Here is a 25,350-nt window from a genome sequence, read left to right on the forward strand (position 1 = left end):
TGTTATTTCAACTAAGTTTTGTTGTGTAATTCAGTTGAAGTATAAAATGGTAGTAACTACATATTTTTCATTAAAAACGTCGAAAACATAAAAGACGAATAAAAAGTTCAACCTATAAAGCAGTAGAAATTTTACAGGTCTTTGTGAAATATCAAAAATAACCTTTCTTTGGTTTGAATATTGTAGTTATTTCGATAGAACTAAATAATCCTAAACATACTTACATAGTTTTAATAATAACTGCCCAAATACAGCAAATCTAGCTGAAGGGTGTCGAGGGTGACAGATGCGTTTTTATTTTTATGCCGCGCCGTGATTGGCCGAGGCAGCGTGACGTGCGGCGACGATGACAGTTATGGCCGGCAAAATGTATGGCTCGAGGGGAGAGTATGGTAATGGTAGAACAAAGCTGTTTGTTGTATGAGAGCGTTGCAAAACTTTACTGCCAGAATTTTAGAACATGTGCAGCGAAAACACATTATTTAACAATTTTTAAAGGATCGAGTAGGTGTTGTTTGAGTTTTTCTTTCTTTTATGAAAATGTTTTGCCTTAGAACTACAAAATTCAAATAATATTCACACCTATACAAAAATATATACGAGTTAACATTTGGACTATAGTTAAGAGGATTTTTTTTCCAAGCTACTGTTCCCTACCCTACTAGACTACTTACTTAAGTCATGTCATCAAGATATTATTATATAAAATGAGGAGGATGTTAATTATTAAGTATAAATCAAGTTGCTTCCGTTTTTAATTTCTTTTGTTCTATAAAGACGAACAAAGGACATGCAATTCATCTCCATTAATGATATGAAATTAATTTCATTCGATTTATGCAGTATGACTCATCAACTGTTATACATAATCAGCAATTTCTGTTCAGCATATGACTTGTGAGAGTTGTGAGTCATAAGAGAAAACCTTCGGCACCCGCATGAAGATATATGCAACTACACAAAAACTATATTTAAAATCTATCACCTCAACAAAGTATGTTGTTTGATTTGTTTGTACCTAATCAGTTTAATACTAAACGCTGATTCTGTATTAGTCACCAGCTATATCTGACTAGGATTCATTACCTACCTACTACCTACATAAGGTCCCATTTCCATTTCCAGCACTTTGTTAGTTAGCAGTCCTCAACTGTGCGTTTCTGTAGAAACATCCTGTCTTGTGCAGTTAAAACTGTGGAATGAATTGCTCGCGGTATTTCTGCACCAACATGACCATCAAACCTTCAAGAAAAGTACGCAATCCCACCTTAAAAGCCGGCAACGCTGTTGTAACACATGGTGCACAGTAATTGCTTATCATCAGACGATACGTCTGTTCGTTTGCCCCCTAAAGGTTCCTGGCGTTTTTTTCTTCCCTTGGCAAACTGATGAACTCTTTGTTTTCATCGAATTTCCTGGCTAAAGCATCCAAAAGAAGAGTCCAAGCGGTGCCCAACCTCCACCTTAGGTTTTCCTCTCCCAAAATAAAGTTACCACCAATATATTTTCGTCCTAAAATATACATCTAGCGTGTACCTACGGAACTACCTTTACCTTAGGCCCAACCCGTCCCAAAAGCATTTCCACGGAACCCTGTAACCCCCATCGACCGGCACATAATGGCCTCCTTTGACACATAAATCATAACAATGGCCCCAAATACCCGTAATCCTGTATATAATGTAATTATTATGAAAGCCAAAGGTAACTTATGGGCCAGAAACTGAATAATGTGGGGGGTGAAATTAATTTTGGGATTAGTGCGGTGTGACATGAACATTTGGTAAGTATTTTAGTTGAAATTCATCATTTTACAGTTTGTACCGGCTTGAGTTCTTAATGCTCTCAAGGGGAATGAAAACGGTGAGCTTTTGATAGAGGTTTCCGTAAAATTTGCGCCTGTTTCAGAGCATGAAGTGTACAATGGACTTTTTACTAGTGCTTGAACATCAATACCTAGTTTCTCCGAGACACATCGCCCAGATAAAACTTACACCTACAAACCTAATGTAAATCTGAAAAGTTTACTGGGAGCATTTAGAGTGTTTAGTACAAAACATGTGCCTTTAGTACAAAGCATGTACTTAATACCTAATATAAATCTGAAATTTTTACTTGGAGCATTGGGTGTTTACTACAAAACATGTGCGTTTATTTTTCCTAAATTTTGGGACCTGTAGGTGTTTTTAATAGGATTTGGTATTACTAATTGATTTTTGACAGAGATCAAAGTTACATTATCATAGTATCTCAGAATCAATGTTTCAAATGATGAATGTGAATCAGAATAATGTTTTTTTTTTGTGCTTTGGTACAAACAGCAACACTCTTATCTGTCCATCGGTGGACATTATTTTTTTTGTAATAATGTTGACGAACTGTCAGTTAACAGTGTGGGTGATGGTACGGCTCACAACTAGTTATAGACATAAGATGATTTCATTGTAATTGAGACGTAATTGATGTTAAACCACTAATAAACCACAACATCGGGCCATGTCTGTGGTTTTAATACATTCGTGATCGGCTATACCATTCAATCTTAAGGTACATACATTTGATTATTATATTGCTAACAAAAACATACTATAAATTGACGTTTAGTCTGAAAATGAAGATCAAAACGTTGACACATCATTTTTATGCTGTTGAATTTAATTTAATCAATCCTTTTATAAAAAAAATAAGTTTTTGGCAAAAATTTCATTTTTGGTACAAGCTTTTATCGCTGACTGTACTTTTCTTACGACAGACAACTAATAGTCATCGAGAGAATTCTAAAAACGCCTAACACAATTAGGTTGCGTTGTTTCATCACAGAGTTCCTATGGCCACCTCCTGTTTCCATCTGATGATCAGCTCGATGGTACCATAATATTGCATTGTCATCCGATTTATACATGCATGCAAAATTTCAGCTCAATCGGGAACCGGGAAGTGGATCAAATTTAACTTGATTTGATTACAGACAGACAGAAAACGGTCAGGTGAAACTAAATATAAAAGCTTGTAAAAACGCATTTAACCGATTTACAAGACCGAAGTGATCCCATAAGACCTCCATGAACAAAGTTCTGTACGGAGCTCTAAAAATTAAACGCCACGAAATTATTAAAAATAGAGAATATGATAGTATGGTGAAGAAAGCGTTATTTACTTATTAGATTGTTTGTGTGTGTGTGTAGTTTTCTAAGGCGTTCTAGCATAAAAACACCACTTTCCGTGTTCCACGGCACGAAACCCTCCTCCCTTTACCCACCATCCTTATCTCGCCCATAGATAGCAATTAACTCGCTCCACGATTACGAAAAATGTGTTGACTGGACCTGTGGATACAGATACAATCTACGCTAAAGACGAGCGAATAATAAAAACTGTGTACTTATTTCAGAACAGTCTCGTGCTTTGCCAGAGAGTGGATCAGCTACACTCTAATAACACGAGTGTTAAAAATTGCATACTCCAGAGCACACAGTCGCTGTGGCCGAAATCGGTCAGGAGAGCATCATCATCATTTTCCGTTCACTAGCCTATACGGGAATACTGCCGTTTTGTTGTCAAAATCAAATAAGGTCATATCGTGAAGTATAGTACAGATGTAGTGCATCATTGTTTTCCATCGTATTTTCACGGAAACGTACGAATATGAACGTATCATGCTATTGCAGTCAGTCTCAGTACAAAAAGTACTGAGGTTGACTGAAGTAATATGACAAACACGAACGGTTCTGAGAAAATACGATGGAAAACAATTATGCACTACATCTTTACAGAGAAATATAATTTATATTGCTCGGGGCAAGAGAAACAGTATGAGGATTCCCTTACGAGTATTTCTTTTGCCCCAGTATTTTCCTATCCCATCTAACCTTACGTGAAATATAATTTGGATTTTTATTGTATATAATTAAGTTGGCAAAGCTCGATATTTAACTAAAGGAGCCTTTATTTCTTGAACTATATTCCTAATTTATTTTTTCTCATTTGAGAATGATACTCAGGACTCAGGGCATACTTTAGCCCAATAACTGCCTAATAGGTAGCTCTCCACAGAGTAATGTGTTTGGATGTAGTTGGTTACATCCTTTTCATTACTTTTTTTTCTAAGAGAAACAGTGATATATCAGGTGACTTAGTTTGAAGATTGCCATTCTTTATTTTTCCTTGTCACTGATGTACAATTGTACACGGAAGCCAGATTAGAATACGAATACATTTGGTGGCTTCATTTGCATGGTAATGTAGAACAGTAGCGTACAAATGTGTATTATAATGCGGGTTTCACCTGCTTATATGACGTTTTTATACTGTCAGATACAGTAGCCCTTCTCTAGAAAACAATTTAAGGCCCAGTAGATTCGTGTTCTTCTCTCACTCTCACTGAGCGTAAGCGAAATGGATGTGCGACTGTGCGTGCTCGGGACTGATATCTGATTTTAGTTTTATTTTGATGTTTCAATAATAAATAAGTAATCGCTGAATTCCCTCAAGCATACCTAAATTGCATATTTTTAGAAATAAATTTCATATTTTTCGTATAAAATTTATTATATTTTTTTAAAGTACATTAGACCTATGTTAGTGATTTTTTTTTCTATTGAGAGAAAGTCATAAACTCAGGATTCGAATCGCTGAAGATTGCTTATTAAATTTTTGGCAACCGCGTGATCTAAAAAAGCGCTACGACTTTTCAAAAACACCGTGGTCTGACCTTACTGCATCTGCACCTTAATAAACACTAAAGGCAGGCAGTAAACGCTGCAATCGTTATATCACTAGAAAAAAACTAGCACTTCTTCTTCTTGTCCTTGCCCATATTCCCAGTTCATCTGGGGTCGGGCCTCCTTGTGCAGCGGCGCCAGGACCTTCTGTCCCGGGTTGTCATTGGCGAAAAGTCTTGGGCCTTTAGATCCCTCTCGACAGTTGACCACCACGTGGCTGGTGGCCTGCCTCTTCCCCTGGGCTGTGTTTTGATGTTGAGCACAGTCTTTACAGAGTAGCTCTCCTCTCCTCCCTTCTCATTACGTGGCCATACCAGCGGAGTCTCCCTTCTTTCAGCTTGTGGATTATTGGGGCTAAAAAACTAGCACTTACTACAATTTTAATTTTGGGCCAAAAATAAAAGGTACTTACCCCTATTTTTCTTCTTCTCTGTCACCTTGCCTTTTTTATAATAGCATCTACTTAGTCTAGTTCCTACCATATGCATATTAGGGGGCCAAGGCCAACGTTTTACAAGCTGACATTATCTGTGACACGCAAAGGGTTGACAAATATCCTATAAATAACTTCAATAAGAAACTTGCAAATTAAGATAGTACCTAACTGGTTCTGTCTGAACAATACTCTAAAGAACCAGTAAATCCGAGAGGGATCTTTCTATAAAAAAAATCTATACATACATACCTACATAAATCAATAGTACAACGGTAACATCACACTACAATAAATGTATGAAACACATGGCGTATTTTATATTTTTAACAGAACAAGTATCTATATAGGTACCATTTAGGTACCTATACATACAATACCTACCTACTTACATCGTTAACGGTAGCAGTGTATTGGATTTAACTGTTAAAGAATTCGGCATATAATCTCTGTCGAAAAGATTAATTCGAGTTGATAATGTTTTTGTTTCAATTACTTACGAATCTTACGACACAGTGCAGGTAAGATCGAATACTTACTTTGCCCCACACTTTGATACTTACTTTGTCCCACATTGTGATACTTTGGCCCACTCGAAGATTCACCAAACTTCATTTAGCTCCTGTCTGTCTTATGATTTTAAAACTGATAAATATTTATATGTGACATTTTAAATCAGAAGCCTTCATACGTAAGCTTCATCAGACTTCGGAATGAAAATGTCTAATGAAAGAACTTCAATAAATGCGTAGTAGGTACAGAGGTGTTCAAAATCATGGAGATAAAAAAACTGAGAGTAATAAAATAAAAGTTTAATTCATTAAGTGTCGCGGTAATCACCGCAAATGAATTTTTGAATACCACTGTAAAAGATTATATTTTGCCCCTTTAGCTTAGTTCCACTTGGTCAATTTTATTTCAAGTTGGACACTTACATTTTTCAAATTTTGCAATTTTTATGTTGTTTCTATTCAGAATCTCAAGTGCCTTCGATCCTCAGATCGAAAAAAAAGTGGCCCAAAATACCACTCCCATTCCGTTACCGTCATAACAAAGTCTATGAAAAAAGGCAACGGAATTGAAATAATATACTTGGGACACTTTTTTTCCTATTTTTTTTTTCTGAGTAGGGAGAAAAAATGTGTAAATTAAAAATGTGTAGTATACAACTTTCAATAAAATGGCCCCTACAAAATACACATTATAGAACAAGACTAACCCCCTTAGTCATAAAACTTAGCAAACCTCTGTTAAATTTTGTCCCTTTCTAACAAACACGAATCACAAAATGACGGATAAGGACAAACGGTTATCAAGGGTTAGACTTTACAAGCATTTATGAATAACGTGGTAAGAGTTTAGGTAGATATTATACTCGTGTATTCAAATAGGTCAGCAGATTAACAGCTGTCATTACGAGCCAGGGCTCAAGTGGCCACAATATATCCACTTATCTAAACGACTACACTATCGCGCGCCGATACGTTGGCACACATTCGACTTTGATAAATAATGGTCTCGTGATAACCCAATATGACCAAGGTCTCTAATTTAGGCAGAAATTAAAACACAATTTGCTTTAATGGTTTTATTTTTAAATTTGGAACATTACTTACATTTTTATACGAAGATTAACTAAAAGAGATTTAACATGTTTGTAACACACCATTTTTATTACATATGTAGGTATTTAAAGATAATAATTATATATTTTTCAATACACAAAAAATGTTTATCCCTTTTCTTGGTAAAAAAAGACATGCCTGATAGAACAAAAAAATTCTCTTTAAAAAATACAAAATTATGATCTCATGAGACATATTGGCACGAAAAGGTAAAAACTAAATAAGTAGGTAGTTATATTGCAACAAAAATACATTATTTTAAAAATATTCATAGCACATAATGTTAACAATGATGATAAACTTAAAGAAAAATACGATAGTATCAAAACAATAGCAGACACGCGTGGCACTGACTAAGAAACTCGACACAAACAAAGCTAATTTAAAATTGCTAATAAGTGGTTGCCTAAACTTGGCACAACGTTTACACGAGCATTGAATACTGATTATGGCCAACATTTGCCATGGAAATGAGCAACCCTGCCGAATACAAATGACTACTACACTAAGCTGTAAACTCGTGATATTTGAATAGGTGGTTAAGGATTGGATCCAATGTTGTTGGATCGAGCTCTTGAATAAATATTAGCCTTCATAACAGAATGAGGCAATCTAGGTGATGTTTAATGCAGTGAATACATTAAGGCCTAAAATAGTTCTTTAAGGTGTTTATAGGATGAACTCTGTTCATAACAGCTTTCTTTTCTTAGTGAACAGGTTATGCCAAGTGTGGGGGGCAGCATATATGTAACACTGTTATTATTCTATTCCTGAAATAAACACTTTGTATTTGTAACTAGCAGCAGTATCCAAATATGCTTATACAGCAATTTATTAGTGCACTATATGATATTATGTTTTTATGTGATAAATTTATATCCCTTAACAAAACTAAAAGAAAGGTACGGTCCTAAAAGGGAACACCATCTTAAAATAATTCTTGTAGACATTCAAGACTAAAGGGCCACTTAAAAGTAACTTGGTCGTGAAACCTGCCTGGACCGGTCGGGACAGGAGCCCATACGGGACGTCGCACGTCCCATCTCGTGTGAGGGTCCACAAAAGGATGCTACCTGCTCAAGACTATTGTCAAGAACTTTATTGCAGGTTTTATTATAACCAACGGCCTTCCCAAATCACGCGACCCATAATAGTGACGTATTATAATAGAGGATTATAAACGGTGATTTTGATTTTAAATAATACTTTAATGCTTGAACGTAACATGGGAATTGGGACAAAAAAAATCGTTTGTCGATGTGAAAAGTTAACGAACTATTATATACAGTTGTTTACCTCACGATATACAAGATATCGAGTTTAATCATACGTTTGCCGCTCGTTATACTCGTGACAATAGATATTTGTTTTATTATATCATAAAGAAAACATTGCCGGCGTTTCTTGATATCATAATATAGTGTCATATTAATAAACTCGTTTCAGACAACGCTATCTACTTTGCGATCAAGTTTACTTAAATGATAATTTGATTTACATTTATATTCGGATACCTACGGTGATTCAAATTTATTTTGAGCGATGTAAATTGCAAATGAGTTGAACAAGTAAACACATTTATATACAAAGTCCAAACAATGGCAGGGAGTTGTCAAAAACCTTTGGCCCAGTTGTTTAATTTCGCTGAAGTCGATGCCGGAAATTAAAAGCGAATGGACACAATGCCGTAGGCATCTATTTTATTTTGAAAACCTAAAATCCCTGACTTTAATCTAACCTTTCGCACATAATAAGAATTTCAAAGTAGTCTGATAAAAGCAATTTGCAAAATAATACTTCAATCGAAGCACTTTAGTTTTTTAAAGGCAATGTCTTTCACAGTTAGAAAAAATAATGTGTTATTTAGAACCAAAAAAATGAAATTTTGTTTAATAAACTATTGAAACAAAAAATCATGTGTTTTTTTAGGACCAAACAAATAAATGGTATTAAACCGTCCAAACACATTTGTGTTTTCTTTTGTGTAGTTTTTGAATCATTAAAAATTAATATACCTATGCACCAAATTGGAAACACTTATTTCGACGGAATCAATAGTAAGTAAATAAGTTTTACAGATTTTGGTTTTAAAAACACAATTATACAAAATAACAAAATAAACAAGTAGGAAGCTATAGTCAGACCGTAAAAAGCCTGCAGCGATTTTGATAGCCCACGCAGTGCAAGTGTCATTTTAAACGTCAAACTTCTATGAAATTATGACGTATAAATAGTGTATGTGTTCACTGCGGTGGCTATCAAATCCGCTGCAGACTTTTATTGGTGCGACTCTACTTCCTTTTTTAATGAATATACCAATGACTTTTAGAGAGTACCTATATCAGTTCTTAAGACAGTACTAATCCAATTCGCAATTTACAAAATTATCTTTGTCCTGCAACTGATCGCTATTTAATGACTCACATACTTATAGGTATAAATTACTTAGGTTAAAGCAAAGACAGGACGCCAGGTAGCGTGGATAATTGTAATTAAAGAGCAAACAATAACTCATTGTCTGGATGTCATATTGTTAAACAATCGCCGTTTGCTAATATCCGACCATTCTCAGACTTGGCAGTAATGGGACAGTTCTAGGCAGTTTAGAAACATAAAAGGTATTGGTATAATGTGTTTGAAACGGCAAAGACAAAGGTGTATAAAATGAAAGTTAAAATAGACAAAGGAAAGCTGATGAAAAGAAAGAACTTAATGTTGAATAAAATACATGTTTACCTATGTGGTTTTCGACTATGTTACCATAATAAACGTTTTCTTTCAGACTTATATGATATAGATTTGAAAGGTACCTATGACAACATTGACTATATACCTCTACTTGTATACAAAAAAAAGATAAAAGTTTTTGTTGTTGTAAGCTTAATTTGGGTATTAACTACATATATACCTACCAGAATTGTAACTACATATGTAATTTTCATTTAAAAGGGGAAATAAAGTCACCTGTTACTTTAGTGACGTTTTGTATGTAACATAAATACTTCTTTTCACATGTTGTATGAAACGTCACAAAACTGACTCAAAATTTTTGGATGTTAGACAAAGAAATAGTGGAATATAAAGCATATTTTTCTGTAGTCGTCCCAGTATGCCATGAAAAACCTTTAAAACATTTACTAAAATACAATCCCGTTTTCAGAATAAATTAAATTTCTTTGAACAAAGCCCAGCTTGATCGCATGATTATATTATAACTTTACTTGGGTTATACCTATTACCCTATTAAGAAACTTAAATGCTCCCAGTCACGTACCTCGTAACCCTATTACGTGCTTCATACATCTGAATCTGCTATTTTGGGAACTGTTTAGTTTCGTTCGGTAGGTATATCGGGTCTTATCGCTACGGCTGTTAACTGCTTAGATAAAGCGATTTGGAGTGGGTTTCGACATTTGGTCGATATTTTTGAAAAGAAAACTGTTGGAATTAACACGATTTTGTTGAAATTTTCTGATTTCGAAGTAATGTCTAATTTTTGGGAGTATTAATCACTTTTGAGTTTAATATTGTTTTTGAAAAAGATTCTAAATATTTACACAATTTTCAAAGGAATCTTTGACTAGTTATGAAATTCACCTTCAATAATTGTAATTATTACTGTTATCTTGTTTATCATCTCTTTTTAAGATTCTTCTTCTTCTTCTCTCGTGTCGAGGTTCCTCTTAAATTGTCCATTATCAAAATCTAGATAATGACAAAGCTTATTATTTCATTACTAAAACAATGATCCTATCAGTTTCAGGTGTTTTTTATATAAGTACTTAGTATTTTTTTAAATCAATGACTTCGTCCACACTGAAATAAATGTTTTCATAGCAATGATAAAATATTTTGTTAATACTTACACAAAAATTGAGAAGCGAACTATGTGTCACACCGGTCAAATGGTCAGTTTGTAACAGCCTAACAACAAAATCCGTTTCAGGATATTGACCATTTTGACCAAAATTTATTTTTTGATTACTTAATGTTTAAGTTTTTTTTATTATTATACAAACATTTTTTTCAGTACATTTTCCGATCAACAACTAAAGTGAATGATTTCGATAAACAAAAAGTCAGTCAATACAGCTCAATACCTACCTCGCATTGAAATCGACCGATGTTTTTTCCAGCGCTATTGTGAGCGTGAGTCATGAAGGCCAACTCGCCGGCCGGCGCGGCCTAGCAACCGTTTTTACCTTTTCTTTTTTACATACGGTTTTTATTGCTTATGAGTTTTTGCGCTAGATTACACTGATTGTTTTGAGCTTAGTTATAGAGATGCTGATGTGAAATTGACGCAAAAAGTTTAGTTAAATTTTAAACGAGATATTGTACAAAGTTTTTGTCGGGGTCTACTTAATCATCTAAATCCTTGCTTCTGTTAATGAGCACATTCGTTATTATCTTAATTTAATACTTCTGTTATAAAGCACAAAGCTTATTCCGATGCCTTCATAAACTTAAAATTCTAAAGTTTCGGTTAAATGTAAAAGATGTTTTGTATAAGATTTAAATTTCAAATACAATACATTATTCACTGGAGTTGGAAGGACCGAGATGTTGTTCGAACTTTCGCGATCTGATGCAACCGCTGATAACGTTACAATTTATTCAGTTACCGTTTCGGCTTTTTTACTACATTTTTGGAGTTTTGAAAGTTTGCATGAAAATGATTTTGTAAGTTTGGAAACATTATTTTGGTTAATTATTTATTATTCAATTTTAAATTTTACGAACACTTCGTCAGTTTTGTGACTTATTAAACATTTCCTTTTTATATCGGATTTTCTCGTACTTACAGTTTTGATGACTTCCTTAATACATTTTTTGTCACATTTATAAGAACCTTATCTTCTAAACTTGTTCCTACATATCGATTTTCATGTAAGTACTTTTACCTGCTTATTTCGTTTCAAAATGCATTTTTCAAGGGCAAATTTACGATTTACATTAAAATATATATTTGGTTTACATTACACACCATTTTCATTATTTGTACAGTTTTCATTATTTACCTAAACCAAGTCATAGAACTCGAACTTATAATTCACGTCAGTTCCATAATTAACCTTATTACCACCTTAATTAGATACTTAAGTATTACATACAGTTGATACAGTACTTACACGCTAAATACATAGTTACAAAACCGGCTATCATACATAGAACGAAAAGCACTATCTCTTTATCAGAAACCTTATCTATGTTTATTGAGGACGTCAGGCCGCGAGCCAGCCACGCCGGCTCGTCTGATATATCCTATAATCCTACCTGATACCGGTTAAATAACAAAATTACAAGCGACATGAAATCGGTTCTGTGAACAAAGAACTTTCGACAAACTTACAAACTAAAAGTCCAGTAACGTACTTATAACTACACTTTTGTAACGATAGTCCTATTTTAAACACTGTGAAGGGATATAAATGGTTATATCCTTCAGATTAGGCAGGATACGTATACCGGCGTTTGTGGGACAAAGAAGCCGGCCGGCGCGCAGCGGGACGACCGGCGCGGCCGGCGGGCGGCGGACACTGGCGCGCGGGGCCCCCGCGGCCGCCCGCGCCTCGCCTCCCGCACCCCCGGCCGCGGCTCTCTATATAACCGCGCGCTCCGCGATATTTCGTCAGTCCGTCAGACAGAGCGACAGGGTCGGGTGGGTCGAAAAGTGAGCCGCGGGCGAGTGACGAAGCCCAGTGGTTACGAGATCAGATCTGATGCAGTGTTAGCCTTGGACGTTTTCATTTCCCATCGATCTCTCACGATACACTAGTCGGTCGGTTGAGTGCGCATTCGCAGTACAAAAGAGACTTGTGATATTTTTCTAGTATATAAGTTCCGTGGCGGAACGCTTTAATTTTTCGTATTAAAAAGTGTACAATATAAGTAAAAATTTGGAAAACATGGAGATATTGCCGGTCACGAATCAGTTTAGCGGAGTGTTCAACAGTGAAAAAGGTGAGGATGCTTGACTTTCTATTTGCCGCAGCCGGCTTTCTAGCTCAGCTGTTGCCAAGCGGCGCGCGCAGCTCGCCGATCAGCTGACGTGACAGTCGCGCTGCGCTTACCACACTGCGCAACTTGTATAACTTTATCTTTACATAAACTTTCAAATGACTACAAAAAACTTCTTTATATTAAATCTTTAATTTAGTAACATTTTCGTATTTATAAGCATTAGTTCTAAAGTTCCTTCTCTATTGTTATAGCTTGGAATGGGCCGACATGGCGGGACGCGCCGATGCCGGTACCGACGGAGGCGGCGCTGGCTCAAAGGCTCGAGCGTGAGCTTCGAGCGGCCAAAGGAGCGAGCGAACTCGCCGCCGCCGAGGTGCTAGTCCCTGCCGAACTTTTGGCGAGGGCGGCGCGGCAGTTACTGGCGTTGGCCGAAGGCGAACCGTGCGGGTCCCGAGGTGCGGCGGTCATCGTTGATGTCGCCGGCAGGAGGCTGGCGGCGTTCAAGATCGACCCCAACATGCTGACCACGCACGAAATACATCTGCATCTGGAACATGATGCGACGAACTGGACTAGCCTGTTGCCGCAATTTTTAAAGTAAGTTTCTTATCATAAAACTTTTACTCTAAGTTATCAGTAATATCATACTTTAATATAGTTACAGTTCTTTATTTAGCATAATCTTGTCTTAAATACGAAGTCTTTAAGAATCAAATTTACTTTTATTTAGTTTAGAAAAAAGGTTTTAAAGTAATTTCGTTTCCAACTATTAGTAATAGTTTAATTTAATGTGACAGTATAAGTAAATTAATGTGATATTAACAGATGTTTTCTATTGTTACAGAAATTTAACGCGAGGCGGCACCATAATAATCAGCCCCCAGTTCACGATAGAAAAACAAAAGCTCTTCCGAAGCGAAGCGGAGTGAACCCGCGATGCGAGTCGACTGACTGCCCTCCTCGATCTACGTATCGTTATTTTAACAAATATCAATATTATTATATGTATATTAATTATTATATATTTTTAATAAGAGAAAAAAAAGCACAGCGTGATATGTAATGTATAGTTGTAGTGTAAGCGAACGGGTAGGCGCAGAGTTGTAAAGAGTTTGTTACGCCTTCCCGAATTCAGTTACTGAATCCAGGAAGGTGTAAGAAGCTCTTAAGGCGCGGCGGGGCGAGCGAGCGGCGCAGGCCGGCCGGCGCGCCGGTCGGCGTGAGCCGCTCGCCCGCGTCGGCGCGCCCGTCCCACCGCTGCCGCCGCCCGCGAGCCGTACTTACGTTATCTCCGTGTGTAGGACGCCAGGCGCGGCGCGCGCCCGATCTCAGCCTGCCGCGCGTGTGATACAGAATGCCCTGAACGATTTAGTCTTAGGTATTATTTTTTGTTTCGAGTTCGATTCTATTCTGAAGTTGTAGGATTCGTGTATCGTATTTATTAGAGGCGATCTCCGAGGAGGTCAGATATGTGTACGTTTTTCGTAATGGTACTAGTTCGTACATTTGTTTGTGATACTACTTTTGTAATGTATAAAATTTAAAGAGAAAAAGATACTATTATGAATGAGAGCACGCATGCAGATAATAATGTTAGAGGTGTATTATAGTGCCGAGAATGAGCGGAGGCAATGAGAGAGCCAGCGATAGGCGGCGCGCGCGCGACGGTCCATCTTACCCCGCCATGTGGGGCTAGATGGAGCACGCGCGCGGGCCGCTGCCCCGCTAATATATTGCAAAGATCTCACGTTATATTATAGTTATTATTAAAAGTATTAAGTTATTTAAGTTAATATAAAAGATTGTAATTTTTTGTAAGTTTGTTTTGTACCGCCGAGCTCGCTCTGGCGGTTTGACAAAAGGCAGACGATGCATTTTCTTCAACCAGTGTAATTACTACATATAATGTAAATCAATAGCCTAACTGTTTTAAAAGGAAATCTAAATGTTTGTAGGGTCCAGTGTTAACGCACAATACTTATCATAGAAATAGAATCACTTTCAACAATAAAACATTTTTAAAAATGCTACAAAAACATTTTACTTCTAAACTTGAAATGTCGACATATACAAAACTAACAATAATAATAAATGTATCAATTGTTTATAATTGATATTTATTTGATAGACCGTAAAAGAAAATGTAGAAATTATTGAAAAGAAAAATACATAGTTTCAATAATGGAAAACAATGGTTTCAATTATCCTTTCCCAATCCCAAGTCACACCTTCGAATAAAGGTCTGACTTTTCTATTAGCCTTATTAGTTAGAATTAGAATGCTATACATATATTTCTAAGAGTAGAAAACAATCAGTCCATGACGACGAAAACAATGACATCACCGCATCAGCAAACGGCTTGAAAAACAAAAGCGGAGCGAAAAGAAAAAAAATACTAAACTGGCCGCCATTTTCCACATTAGCATATCGAATAGGGCCGAGTAAGATTTCGTGACCAGTTGAGACCGGTTCAAACTAGATGGCCGCTAGAACCGGTTCAGCTGCAACCCCATCTAGTAGAAACATACAAACAAAGCCATTAAATATACTAGTTTAGGCCGTTTCTACGTTTATCTCGACTCCACGATGGATACCAGATGCGTTTGAATTGCCTTTTAGAATATACTACATTGCTAAGTCTATTTAGGTCTAACAAACTTTGAACAACTCTCATCTTTATTTCAAAGATATAAAACACATTTTGCGTACGCATTGTGATTTATCACATACCTACTGACTTGCCTATATGGTTCGTAACTATATTTAGAAGAAACATAGGTTCTTATCGTGGTCTAAATCTACATTACAGCCTATTAAATGAGTATAAACTTGTGACTTAGCGACCGCCGATTAATAAAACAGGTATACGACATCTTAACAAAGAACAAGATACAGTTTTAATACACATATGACTGAAATACAAAAAATGAAAGAATATATTAGTAAATGGTGTCCAATTTAGATACTTATAACAAGATATAACTACCTATATATTGTCAGAAGTTATAACTATATGCTATATTTGTCTGACTACATTTTAATCTGTTATTTATACATATACCTAAACTAAGGATAAATAAAATAGTTAACAAATTGAAATTTAATTTAAAGTAATTAAAACTCGAGTTTGTAGAGATACCCTAGTCTAGGTGCGTATATTTGGCAAGCTTTAAAAACAAGATGGTTGTCATTTTGACCAAAACGCCGTAACCGTTTCGAGTTTGGGCCAAAGTTACACCGTTTTAAAACTCAATGCGATCGTATAAACATTATTTAACCGTTTTTAAAACTGGGACACGAGTGTTTGAAACGCAAACATGTGCTGAACCGATGAGAGAATTCACTGGGCATGTTTAATTTAAATTTGTAATATTTGGAATTGATGAAAGGCTTCTGAAAGCAGATGTGGTAACCGGGCTAAGTTATAAAGTCGTTTTTTCATACGAATCTTTTTAACTGGGCGGTTTTTAACTTAGTGGTAGGTATAATAAAGAAGAGATTTAACATAGTAAATCTAACACTATAACGCTAATTGAGAATACACGGATAGGTTCATCTGGCCGGTGTAAAAGCATAAAATGTGTTTTTCTCAGTCAAAATTCCAATTTCTTTTTTGATCCGGTTTGATGCCGGTTAACATAAGAATCATTGCAAAACAAGTCAATATACTTTAATGATTATTAATCATTTATTGCAATCAGGTACCAAACATAATTCCTACCTAGGTAGTAAACATAAATTCAATTGCTGAAACCGACATCTTTAAGTTTCCAGCAGATTTTTTATCGAGCAAACTTTATGTTTTAACAATTTCACTAATTTTAGTCCCAAAATAGTGACATTGTTTTTTATGTTTTTTAACTTAATCTTAATACCCAATTTGATATCGCCGTTGGCCAAATATGGGTAACATAGGTAGTTACCAAACTATAATCAGGGCCAGAGAATGGTTTTGAGATGGAGAATCACCCCATAAGTTCTTAGTACCATAAAGTGCCTAGGGGCCCTAGGTCTCCAAATACGGACCTGACTCTGTACCTAGGTAGGTTGTGTATAAACAAAGTTATTTGTATAAATACTTTTTGTAACAATACAAATGCAATAACTTCAATGTTTGAATTTCTAAACTCAGGAAATGATATTTCATTTCAATAAAAAGTTATAGCACACAAGAGCATCATTAAATTAAATGACGGGTTATGCAACTGAGTTAGTTTACCATGATTATTATCTAAAGGGCGAACCCTTTCGCTATAATTATACATTGTTATACTCATTACTTATTCCATAATGCGGGCATTTTGACCAGTTCAACCTTCGAGGGTAACTTTGACCCGTATCAGTACTGTGCGTTTTCATTGTTTATTCACGTTGGGCTACAGAAAAGCGTCATGATACATTGTAGCTGGGAGATAATCTGTCAGATCCAATCTCTTTGACCTCAAAGTGAGACCCTTGATAGTGAGGTACGCTTGAATTGTACCCTGTACCTTCGGCATTGCTTAACTATTTAATAATAGAATTGGTTCTTGTAGGTATACCGTGTTCGCATCCCTGTAAGGGCATTTCTTTGTGTGTTCTTTAATAATATTTGTTTCTGAGTTATGGATGTTATCTACTTATTTAATAACGTTCATGTGAATTCAACTTTTTTTATTTTTTTTATCATTTATTTATTGACTAACTTACATTATCAGGTAAGTATACCAAACATTATGTCTTACAGTAGGTATTTTTCTCGCGTTGGTGTGAAAATAAATGTGGTGTTTCACTCGTTTTGTTGAACCTTCGTGCCTTGAAACCCTGGCAATCATTCTGGCTTCCATTTTTCAAACCACTGGCTATGCACGTGGAGTTTTTTTAAAGTATTTCGCTCGCATTAGTTCGAAGAGTTAAACACCTATTGTTTTTATTCGAATATCTTGTCCGCTAATCAAAGTGAAATATGTCTTGACGTAAGTAAACATACTGTTTACATAACGTTGATAATAAGTGCATACACGCGAAACTAACACCTAACATTAAAGCCATGCAAAGTAAACATCCTCTGACTCATCTTGGTTAGCAACAGTTTATTGAGTTGTTTTGCAATCATTTTTATGTGAACGATCGAGCCGGAATCAAAAAGAAACTGGAAATATACTGAACTGGTTTAAATTCAGATTGCAATACAACCACATATCCTGGTCAGTTATGAAAAGTGTTGAAGTCATCAGGTAACCTAGCCAAGATCCTTCTTCTTCAACCTATTAGCGTTTTTTAATTTACTTTCTATACATCCCGTTTGCACTAATATGCGAGTGCGAGCGAGATGTATAGAAAGTAAATTACGTTCTCGACGGCGTTTATGTTAGTGACAAGCTGATGGTAACCGTACAGGTGTGAGATTGTTCTCTTCCCTGTCCGCAGTCACGACGTCCAACCTAGCCAAGATTACAAACAAAAAAAAAATGTAGGGGGATGACAGATGGTACGAAAAGTCATGTGACAATTTCCATACATTAGGTATTTTAAGTTTATATTGGCTTTTTCTATCAACGGTTGTCATATTGGCTAGGCAACCTGGTGGCAACCGTTTATAGAAAACGCTTCGAAACTTAAATAATGTACCTACGGTGCAAATGATCTCGTGACTTTTTGTCTCGTCTGTCGTTGCGATATATTTTTTCGATTGGCGTTTGACGATTGACGATTATGGTCTATTTGACTACAGCCAACCCCAGTACGACGGTTAAATTGCTTTTCATTAAGTCATAAATGGAAATTTAAATTCGTAAATTAATCGAATATGTATTTTTAACAGGTTTGCGAATTATGCGGTCATAATAAGACTAGATGAGGTTTTGTAAGTCTGGATGCGGCTCTTAAAACTTACTTATAAATAAAAAGCCATGATAAAATATAGGCTACCAAAAGAACCATAATAAATACTGTTACATTAAAACGTTATAAAGTGAAGGGTTAGAATGGAAACATAGGTCGTTTTAAAATTAAAGTAACAAGCCGTGACTAAATTGTTTTTCGACCTTCTCCGCGGTTTGATGCTTCTTTTACTATTTTAGATTGAGCAGTATAAACAAGTTATCCATTACTTATAACATTGTGTGCGTAGCTATTTTTACGTAGTTATAAACTTATAAATAAATATTTAAGGACAATCTAACACAGATCGAACAAGGCCCAAACAAGTTAGTCTCTTACTATGGGTAGGTACTAGGCGACGATATAGGTACCTACATATATAGATAAATACATTCTTAGATACAAATAGTTAAGAGTCAATTCCACCAGCCAACATATGAGGAAATATTTCGAAATTTTCATCAAATTACTTAATAAAATAAGGTGGTGTGGTGAATATTATTTTTATAATACATATCCGCAACGAGTACGTGCGAGGCAGCCTGGGCGTGCGTGACATCGCCGACAAAATGCAGGAGAGTAAGTAGGCTGCGATGGTATGGCCACGTTAGAAGGAGACCACCAGACTACGTCGGAAATTTAGCACTACGACTTTCCATCTCCGGTAAAAGAGGCAGAGGTAAACCGAAAACAAGATGGAAGGACGTAGTGCTAAAAGATATGATTGAGTGCAAAGTGTCCGAAAACGACGTCGAGGATAGGGCGAAGTGGAAGCAAATAACACGGAAAGCTGACCCCATCACCATGTGGGATATATAGTAGGGTGGGTCACTCGTGTATGGAGAAAAAAAAAGTATTAGTTATCCTTCGGGCACAGTTACAAAAAGTTGCGTAATAATGCCAATATACAGTATTTCAAATTATTCTGTAATCGGAATTCATTTTCTGCCTCCGGATCCATTTCAAAGTTTTCGTGTAAATATTATTATATTTTGTATGGTCTGCGGAGTATATTTATGTATCGTCTCTTTATTCAAACTGTAGCTAAAAAGTTATACCATTATTAGCTCGAAATAGCATGGTAAAGGTTCAGAGCCAATAAATAAATAAAAAAATACTCAAAAAGAAACATTTTTTTTTCATAATGTCCATACATTTAACAAAAACTTTGACTACAATCCGGAGGCAGTAAAATTAAAGCTAAAAATAAAATAAAAATACGTGCAATAATTAATTACCAAATGGCACCTTTTTTTAATTGTGCCCCCTATTAAATTAAAAAAAAGTAAAAATGACCCACCCTAACATATAGTCAAGATAAAGTTGACTTCATATTTTGAGTTTATTTAAATAGGGCCACAATTTTCTTTTCGTGCAAGGGAATCAGTTCAACTATCAGACTAATTGTTATTGGTACCAATAAACGATATATCCGTCGGAGATAGGCCTAGAAAGTTATTGATGGCCGCTAATAGTACCCACTATAGCCATAAAACTACAGTTAACCTACTGCGTCTGTTGTCGTTGCCAAATTGTACATATATTTTCTGTGCGTAAACTATGTAACAAATAATACTTACGACAATTTTTATCTCACTGGTAGCATGGTATAATAATATACTCCGCCTGGTACTCCATTCCCGTCTTTTCTAGGTCACCTAACTGACACGGGCTTACGTCATCATGCGACAGCGCTATATGATAATATGCGATAGCGCTATATATAGCGGCCATGTTGTTGTGACGTAGCCCCGTGTCACTCTGGGAATGGAAGACCATGTTTTATTCGACTATGACTGGTAGGATACATCTATCTGACATTTATGTAAATAGGTACTTAAAGAATTATATTAATTTAATTTGTATTAGCATTGTGCATTGCGACACAGCGAGGAAATGTCGCCAGCATCCTTGGTACAATGCCTCAAGGGCCTATTTTAGATTTAAGCTAATTATTAATTTCGTTTAGTAGTACTGTACATATCTTGTATGTAAACTGTTTAAAAAAATTGTCCAAAAAATCTATTTTTTCTGAAGCATAAATAAAACCTAGGCAAATTAAAAAAAATCGTCAGTTCAAGCCTCGCTAACTTCACCATACTTGACCATACTACATTAAGGGCCACTTGCACCATCCTACTATTTAACCCCCATGTTAGCTCCGGGTTTAACCGGTTAACCCCGGGTTAGTAGAAAGGTGTAAGTGACCCTAAGGCCCACTTGCACCAACTAACCCGGGGTTAAGCGGTTTAATCGTCAACCCAGTGTCAAATTGTACTGGTAACCATGGTAATTCCAGGTTTAACCGGTTAACCCCGGGTTAGTGGAAAGGTGCAAGTGACCCTAAGTAAAATACATGTAAAATGATAGCAAATATAAAAAGCCATTATCGAACCACATCGATGCATACATGGGACCGGATCGGATAGAAAATAGCCGGCGGTAGATTTTCAATTTGCCGTGAGGACGATATGAAGGAAATGAGCCAAGTGCGGCACTAGGAGAACTCGAAGTGGACTCACTTGATTGACTGACTATGGTAAAGTGAGTATAAAATGAGTTAATATCAAAACTAGTTATCTGGATATTAACACAGACTACATATATGATTGCTTTATGATATTAATTAACGAACTGTATGTCATCTTTTTTTTGAGAAAGATTTTTGCTGATCTATATTTAAATCCTAGGTTAGTGTAGTTTCGACCACTACACACAAATGAAAGGTTCATCATATGGGATAACATTTAGGGGAAGAAGATGTAATATACCTAGCTTCACCTCAATAATGTGATAAAAGTAGTCGCTATTTTGACTTTAGTATGAGGTGAGGTGAGATGGTTTACTGGAACTATTGGCAATTAAGCATTGACGTATATATCTATGGACTGGCCTTACGGGCACTAAAAATGGTACTAGTTCAGCGGTGTGACTCACGAATTCCAGCCAATCGTGCAGTCTAACGCAACTAGTTGCGACCAATAGCGCGCGTGATGCGAACTCGTCAACCAATCGCGCGCGTGATGCGAACTCATCAACCAATCGCGTTGTAGCGGTGTCACACCGCTGTACTACTGGCCCCTGTCATGCGTCATCATTATTGCCCGTAAGGCCAGTCCCTAGATATCTATGTTAATGCAATTAAGTTAATAGACATAGACATAGACATAGACATCTAATATGACAACAATTGTAATGCAGTAAGTAACTGATACAGTGAGTAGGTATAAAAGAAGTTTAAACCTTTCGTTTAATAATGCTTCGCATGGCAAATAAAAATGCTACTTAGTTCAGGTTTCTCTTGCGTCATTTAGAAAAAAAACAACAGTTTGAAATGGTTTGCAAAAATGTATGCATTTGAACACACCTACTAAACTGCCAAGCAAGCCATTTCCTTATTTATAAAACGACAGTGGCACAAAATAAGTTTACATGAATTTTATTTGAATTAGAGTTACATTCTAAATTACATTTAAAATAGCCACACCGTTACAAATAGATGTAAGAAGATAATGTTGATTGTGAAATGCTGTCCGCTAACAAAATACGAATATATCAATTTAATTCTTTCGCCGTAAAAAACTAACATAACACACATTTCCGTCTTCGAACAATAGACGTCATCTACGTTCTGCTCGGCGTATCCCAAATTGATAATAGTAAAAAACTGTAGCGGTCAAAAGTCTTCTATCTCTGTCATAAGATTAAGTTTAAGTAAAGGGTAAAAGAGACAGTGATATGTAGAATGTTCTTTTAATGTGAGATAATGAATAACGAGGGGCAAAAGGCATAGATCAATCAAAAGATTACCGACACAGATGGATCGATTGATCTTTGCCATAAGCCTCTTCAAGTTTTTGGCTTTCTATTGAAATTTAGTTTAGATCACTAATGACGTCACAAGTGTGGTGAATAAGACAATCAGGTGGATAGTGATGGGACAGTTGTAAGGTTTACCTCAGTTGAGTGGGCAGGTCTGTAATCGGCAAAAGTTGAGGTTATTTCTAGTTGTCAGTTAAAATGATAAAGGATTTGCAATAATAATTTGTTTTACGAGGAGGCAAAAATCAAAATTAAAAATCATTTTTTGCCAGGCAACAAAGGACCATCAGATACATACTTACCTTCTTTACAAATTAACATACATATAAATTTTAATAACAAACCTAAACACTATTTTGGCGACAGAACGGCGTGGCTCCGTTGAGTCGTCTGCTCTAACATCGATTATGACATTTGCGGCAGCAGCGCAGTCAGCAGCAATGTCGCGCTGCAACACTGCTGCAGTAATGCTAAATAATGTAGTCGTAAACCGAACGGTACCTTTAATTTGAGGTGTTGACTGAGATGAGGGCATCTCTAGCTCGGACATGACACGACAGTTTTTGAGACAAGACGTCTGAATCAAAATCATTCATCATATATAGTTCTTGATCAAGATAACTATGTTTTTGATTGTTTTAACAACGAAAACAGTCACAACATAGCTACAAATATGGAACTCTTGTTTTGAAGACGTAATAAAAAATATTAATTAAGGTGTAGGTGGTATGTAGGTACAACTAATTAATTTTATTTCGAGCAGATCCGCTTTATTAAGAATCGTTAATTGTTTTTGCACTGTATCAAACAAACAATATGTTATTTAGTTCAACCAAGTTCAATATTTGTTGCGTACAGTCAACAGCATAAGTTGCTAGGTGGGCGAGGTGTTCAAAATTACCTTGACACGCTCTTCTCCTAACAATAAAGTTGCGACCAGGTCATTTTGAACACCTGGTCCGCTTAGCAATTTCTGCTGCTGACTGTACTTCACGTTATATAATATTAACCTTTTTCACCACACCAGCTCGGAAAGACTTACTTTGCACTTCAAAAACGGATATGCACTTTGCTATCAGTAATTCACATGTGAGGCAAAGTAGTCAAATGCAAATTTTGAGTTGTTTTCTTATGTTTGCTGGTAGAATTGACTTTTATATAGGTACTATATTATATTCTTAATTCCTACATTGCATTGGCGAAACAGATCTGGGGACAATTTTTTTAGTTTTGTTTAGTTCATAGTTTCATTTATTTCTGTTACTCGTGGTTCTAATTTATTTTTAGGCCTAATTTTAGTTTATTTTTAAGGTATGGTAATAAAAACTTTAAAAAGTTACAATTACTTAATATGTTTACATCGAAGTCGAACTAACATTACGTAACAAAAGGCCAATGGTAACGCACCCACCGGGATGTTACAACGCTCACAAAATGAGATTTCGGTTCGAGCTAATTTAGTAAAGTATGGTTTACTTCACACCGGTATTGAAATGACTGCAATATCGGTATTGGAGTCGATCAGCTAGTGCTGTGGTCGATTATGTTCAATCTGGCTTGTACAAACAGCAACACACCTAACTGTACATATCGGTGGACCTTATTATAGAAGCATAAGGTCCAGCGATGGACAGTTAACAGTGTGGGTGACGATAATTATAGGTATGTATACTGTTTCATTGTTTTTACTATAATTGTATGATTTGTATGTTGCTAACTCTAAGCTAATTTAAGATTTGTCGTATCGAAACAGTAAACTGACAGTTGTGGGTATTTCATGCAACAAATTTTTAATTTTATCAAACTACACAACGGTACTTAATCGCGTATTATTATTCGCGTATTTGAGTCTTCTCCGAGACCACGGGGACAACGCCGTCCTCGAAACGTCGGAGGTAAATCTTAAAACTTAAATACGCGATCAAGTCCCGTTGTGTAGTTTGATAATGTTTAAATTTTTAATTTATTTTATGTCTAATAAAAATTCATAAAATGTTAATGTTGGTACCGTACTTTTTAGGATTCCGTACCCAAAGGGTAAAAACGGGACCTTAATACTAAGACTTCGCTGTCCGCCTGTCTGTCTATCTGTCCGTCTGTCTGTCACCAGGCTGTATCTCATGAACCTAGCAAGGCAGTTGCAATTTTTACAGATGATGAATGATGTATTTCTGTTGCCGCTATAACAACAAATAGTAAAAACAGAAGTAAATAAATGTGGGGCTCCCATACAACAAATGTGATTTTTTTGCCGTTTTTAGCGTAATTTTACGGAACCCTTCATGCGTGAATCCGACTCGCACTTGGCCGTTTTTTTTATTTATTTGGCAAAAGAAACTACATATGTAACTTTAATTAATCATTAAAGTTACATAGGTTACCAAAAAGCCAAAATATGTAAGTTTGAACACCCATATCAGTACAAGGAAAGGCACTCAATACTGTTACTACCTGATAAGGTTATCTTGCATGGCAACCGTTTGCCAAGGTATTTCTAAATATTAAGCTACATATTTCCAAACAGTATACTTATCATAGCATCCATCGACGGTAAAACTGAGAACCATAAATTATTTCTGTACCTACCTACATTGTAAAATAATCTAATAATAAATGTGATAGCCATTTATCTGTCTGCCTGTCTTCTTCACACTTAAACTGCTGAACCGATTTAATTTGGTATGGAGATAGTTTGAAGCCCAAGGAAGGACATACGATATAATAGTCAATCGTAATCATCATCCCACGCAGACAATGCATGCGGGTAGAAAGTAAACTTACCTTTACGTTATTTATTCGACTATAAAAAAGTAAGTAAGTACTTATGTTACATCTTTATTATGTAATAAAATAATAGGTACTAAGTATATTCTTATGGTTGCTCTTATGTAGATCGCCAAAACTCACGTCATAGGTTTAGGA

At 35.9% G+C, this 25,350-nt stretch overlaps 1 protein-coding gene and 1 long non-coding RNA gene across 2 annotated transcripts in view; one reads left to right on the top strand and one right to left on the bottom strand.

The window, feature by feature from the left end:
• Positions 1-25,350, bottom strand: part of LOC134797458 (uncharacterized) — a 482,950-nt gene that overhangs the window by 83,766 nt on the left and 373,834 nt on the right. The gene's annotated exons all lie outside the window — the stretch shown is intronic.
• On the top strand, positions 12,404-14,935 carry LOC134797384 (protein charybde-like). Its single transcript, XM_063769606.1, has 3 exons — positions 12,404-12,743; positions 12,995-13,340; positions 13,588-14,935. The coding sequence occupies exons 1-3, from the start codon at positions 12,689-12,691 to the stop codon at positions 13,670-13,672; spliced, it is 486 nt and encodes a 161-aa protein (XP_063625676.1). The 5' UTR covers positions 12,404-12,688; the 3' UTR covers positions 13,673-14,935.

Source organism: Cydia splendana, chromosome 15 (assembly GCF_910591565.1).
Source record: "Cydia splendana chromosome 15, ilCydSple1.2, whole genome shotgun sequence".
NCBI classification, from domain to species: domain Eukaryota; kingdom Metazoa; phylum Arthropoda; class Insecta; order Lepidoptera; family Tortricidae; genus Cydia; species Cydia splendana.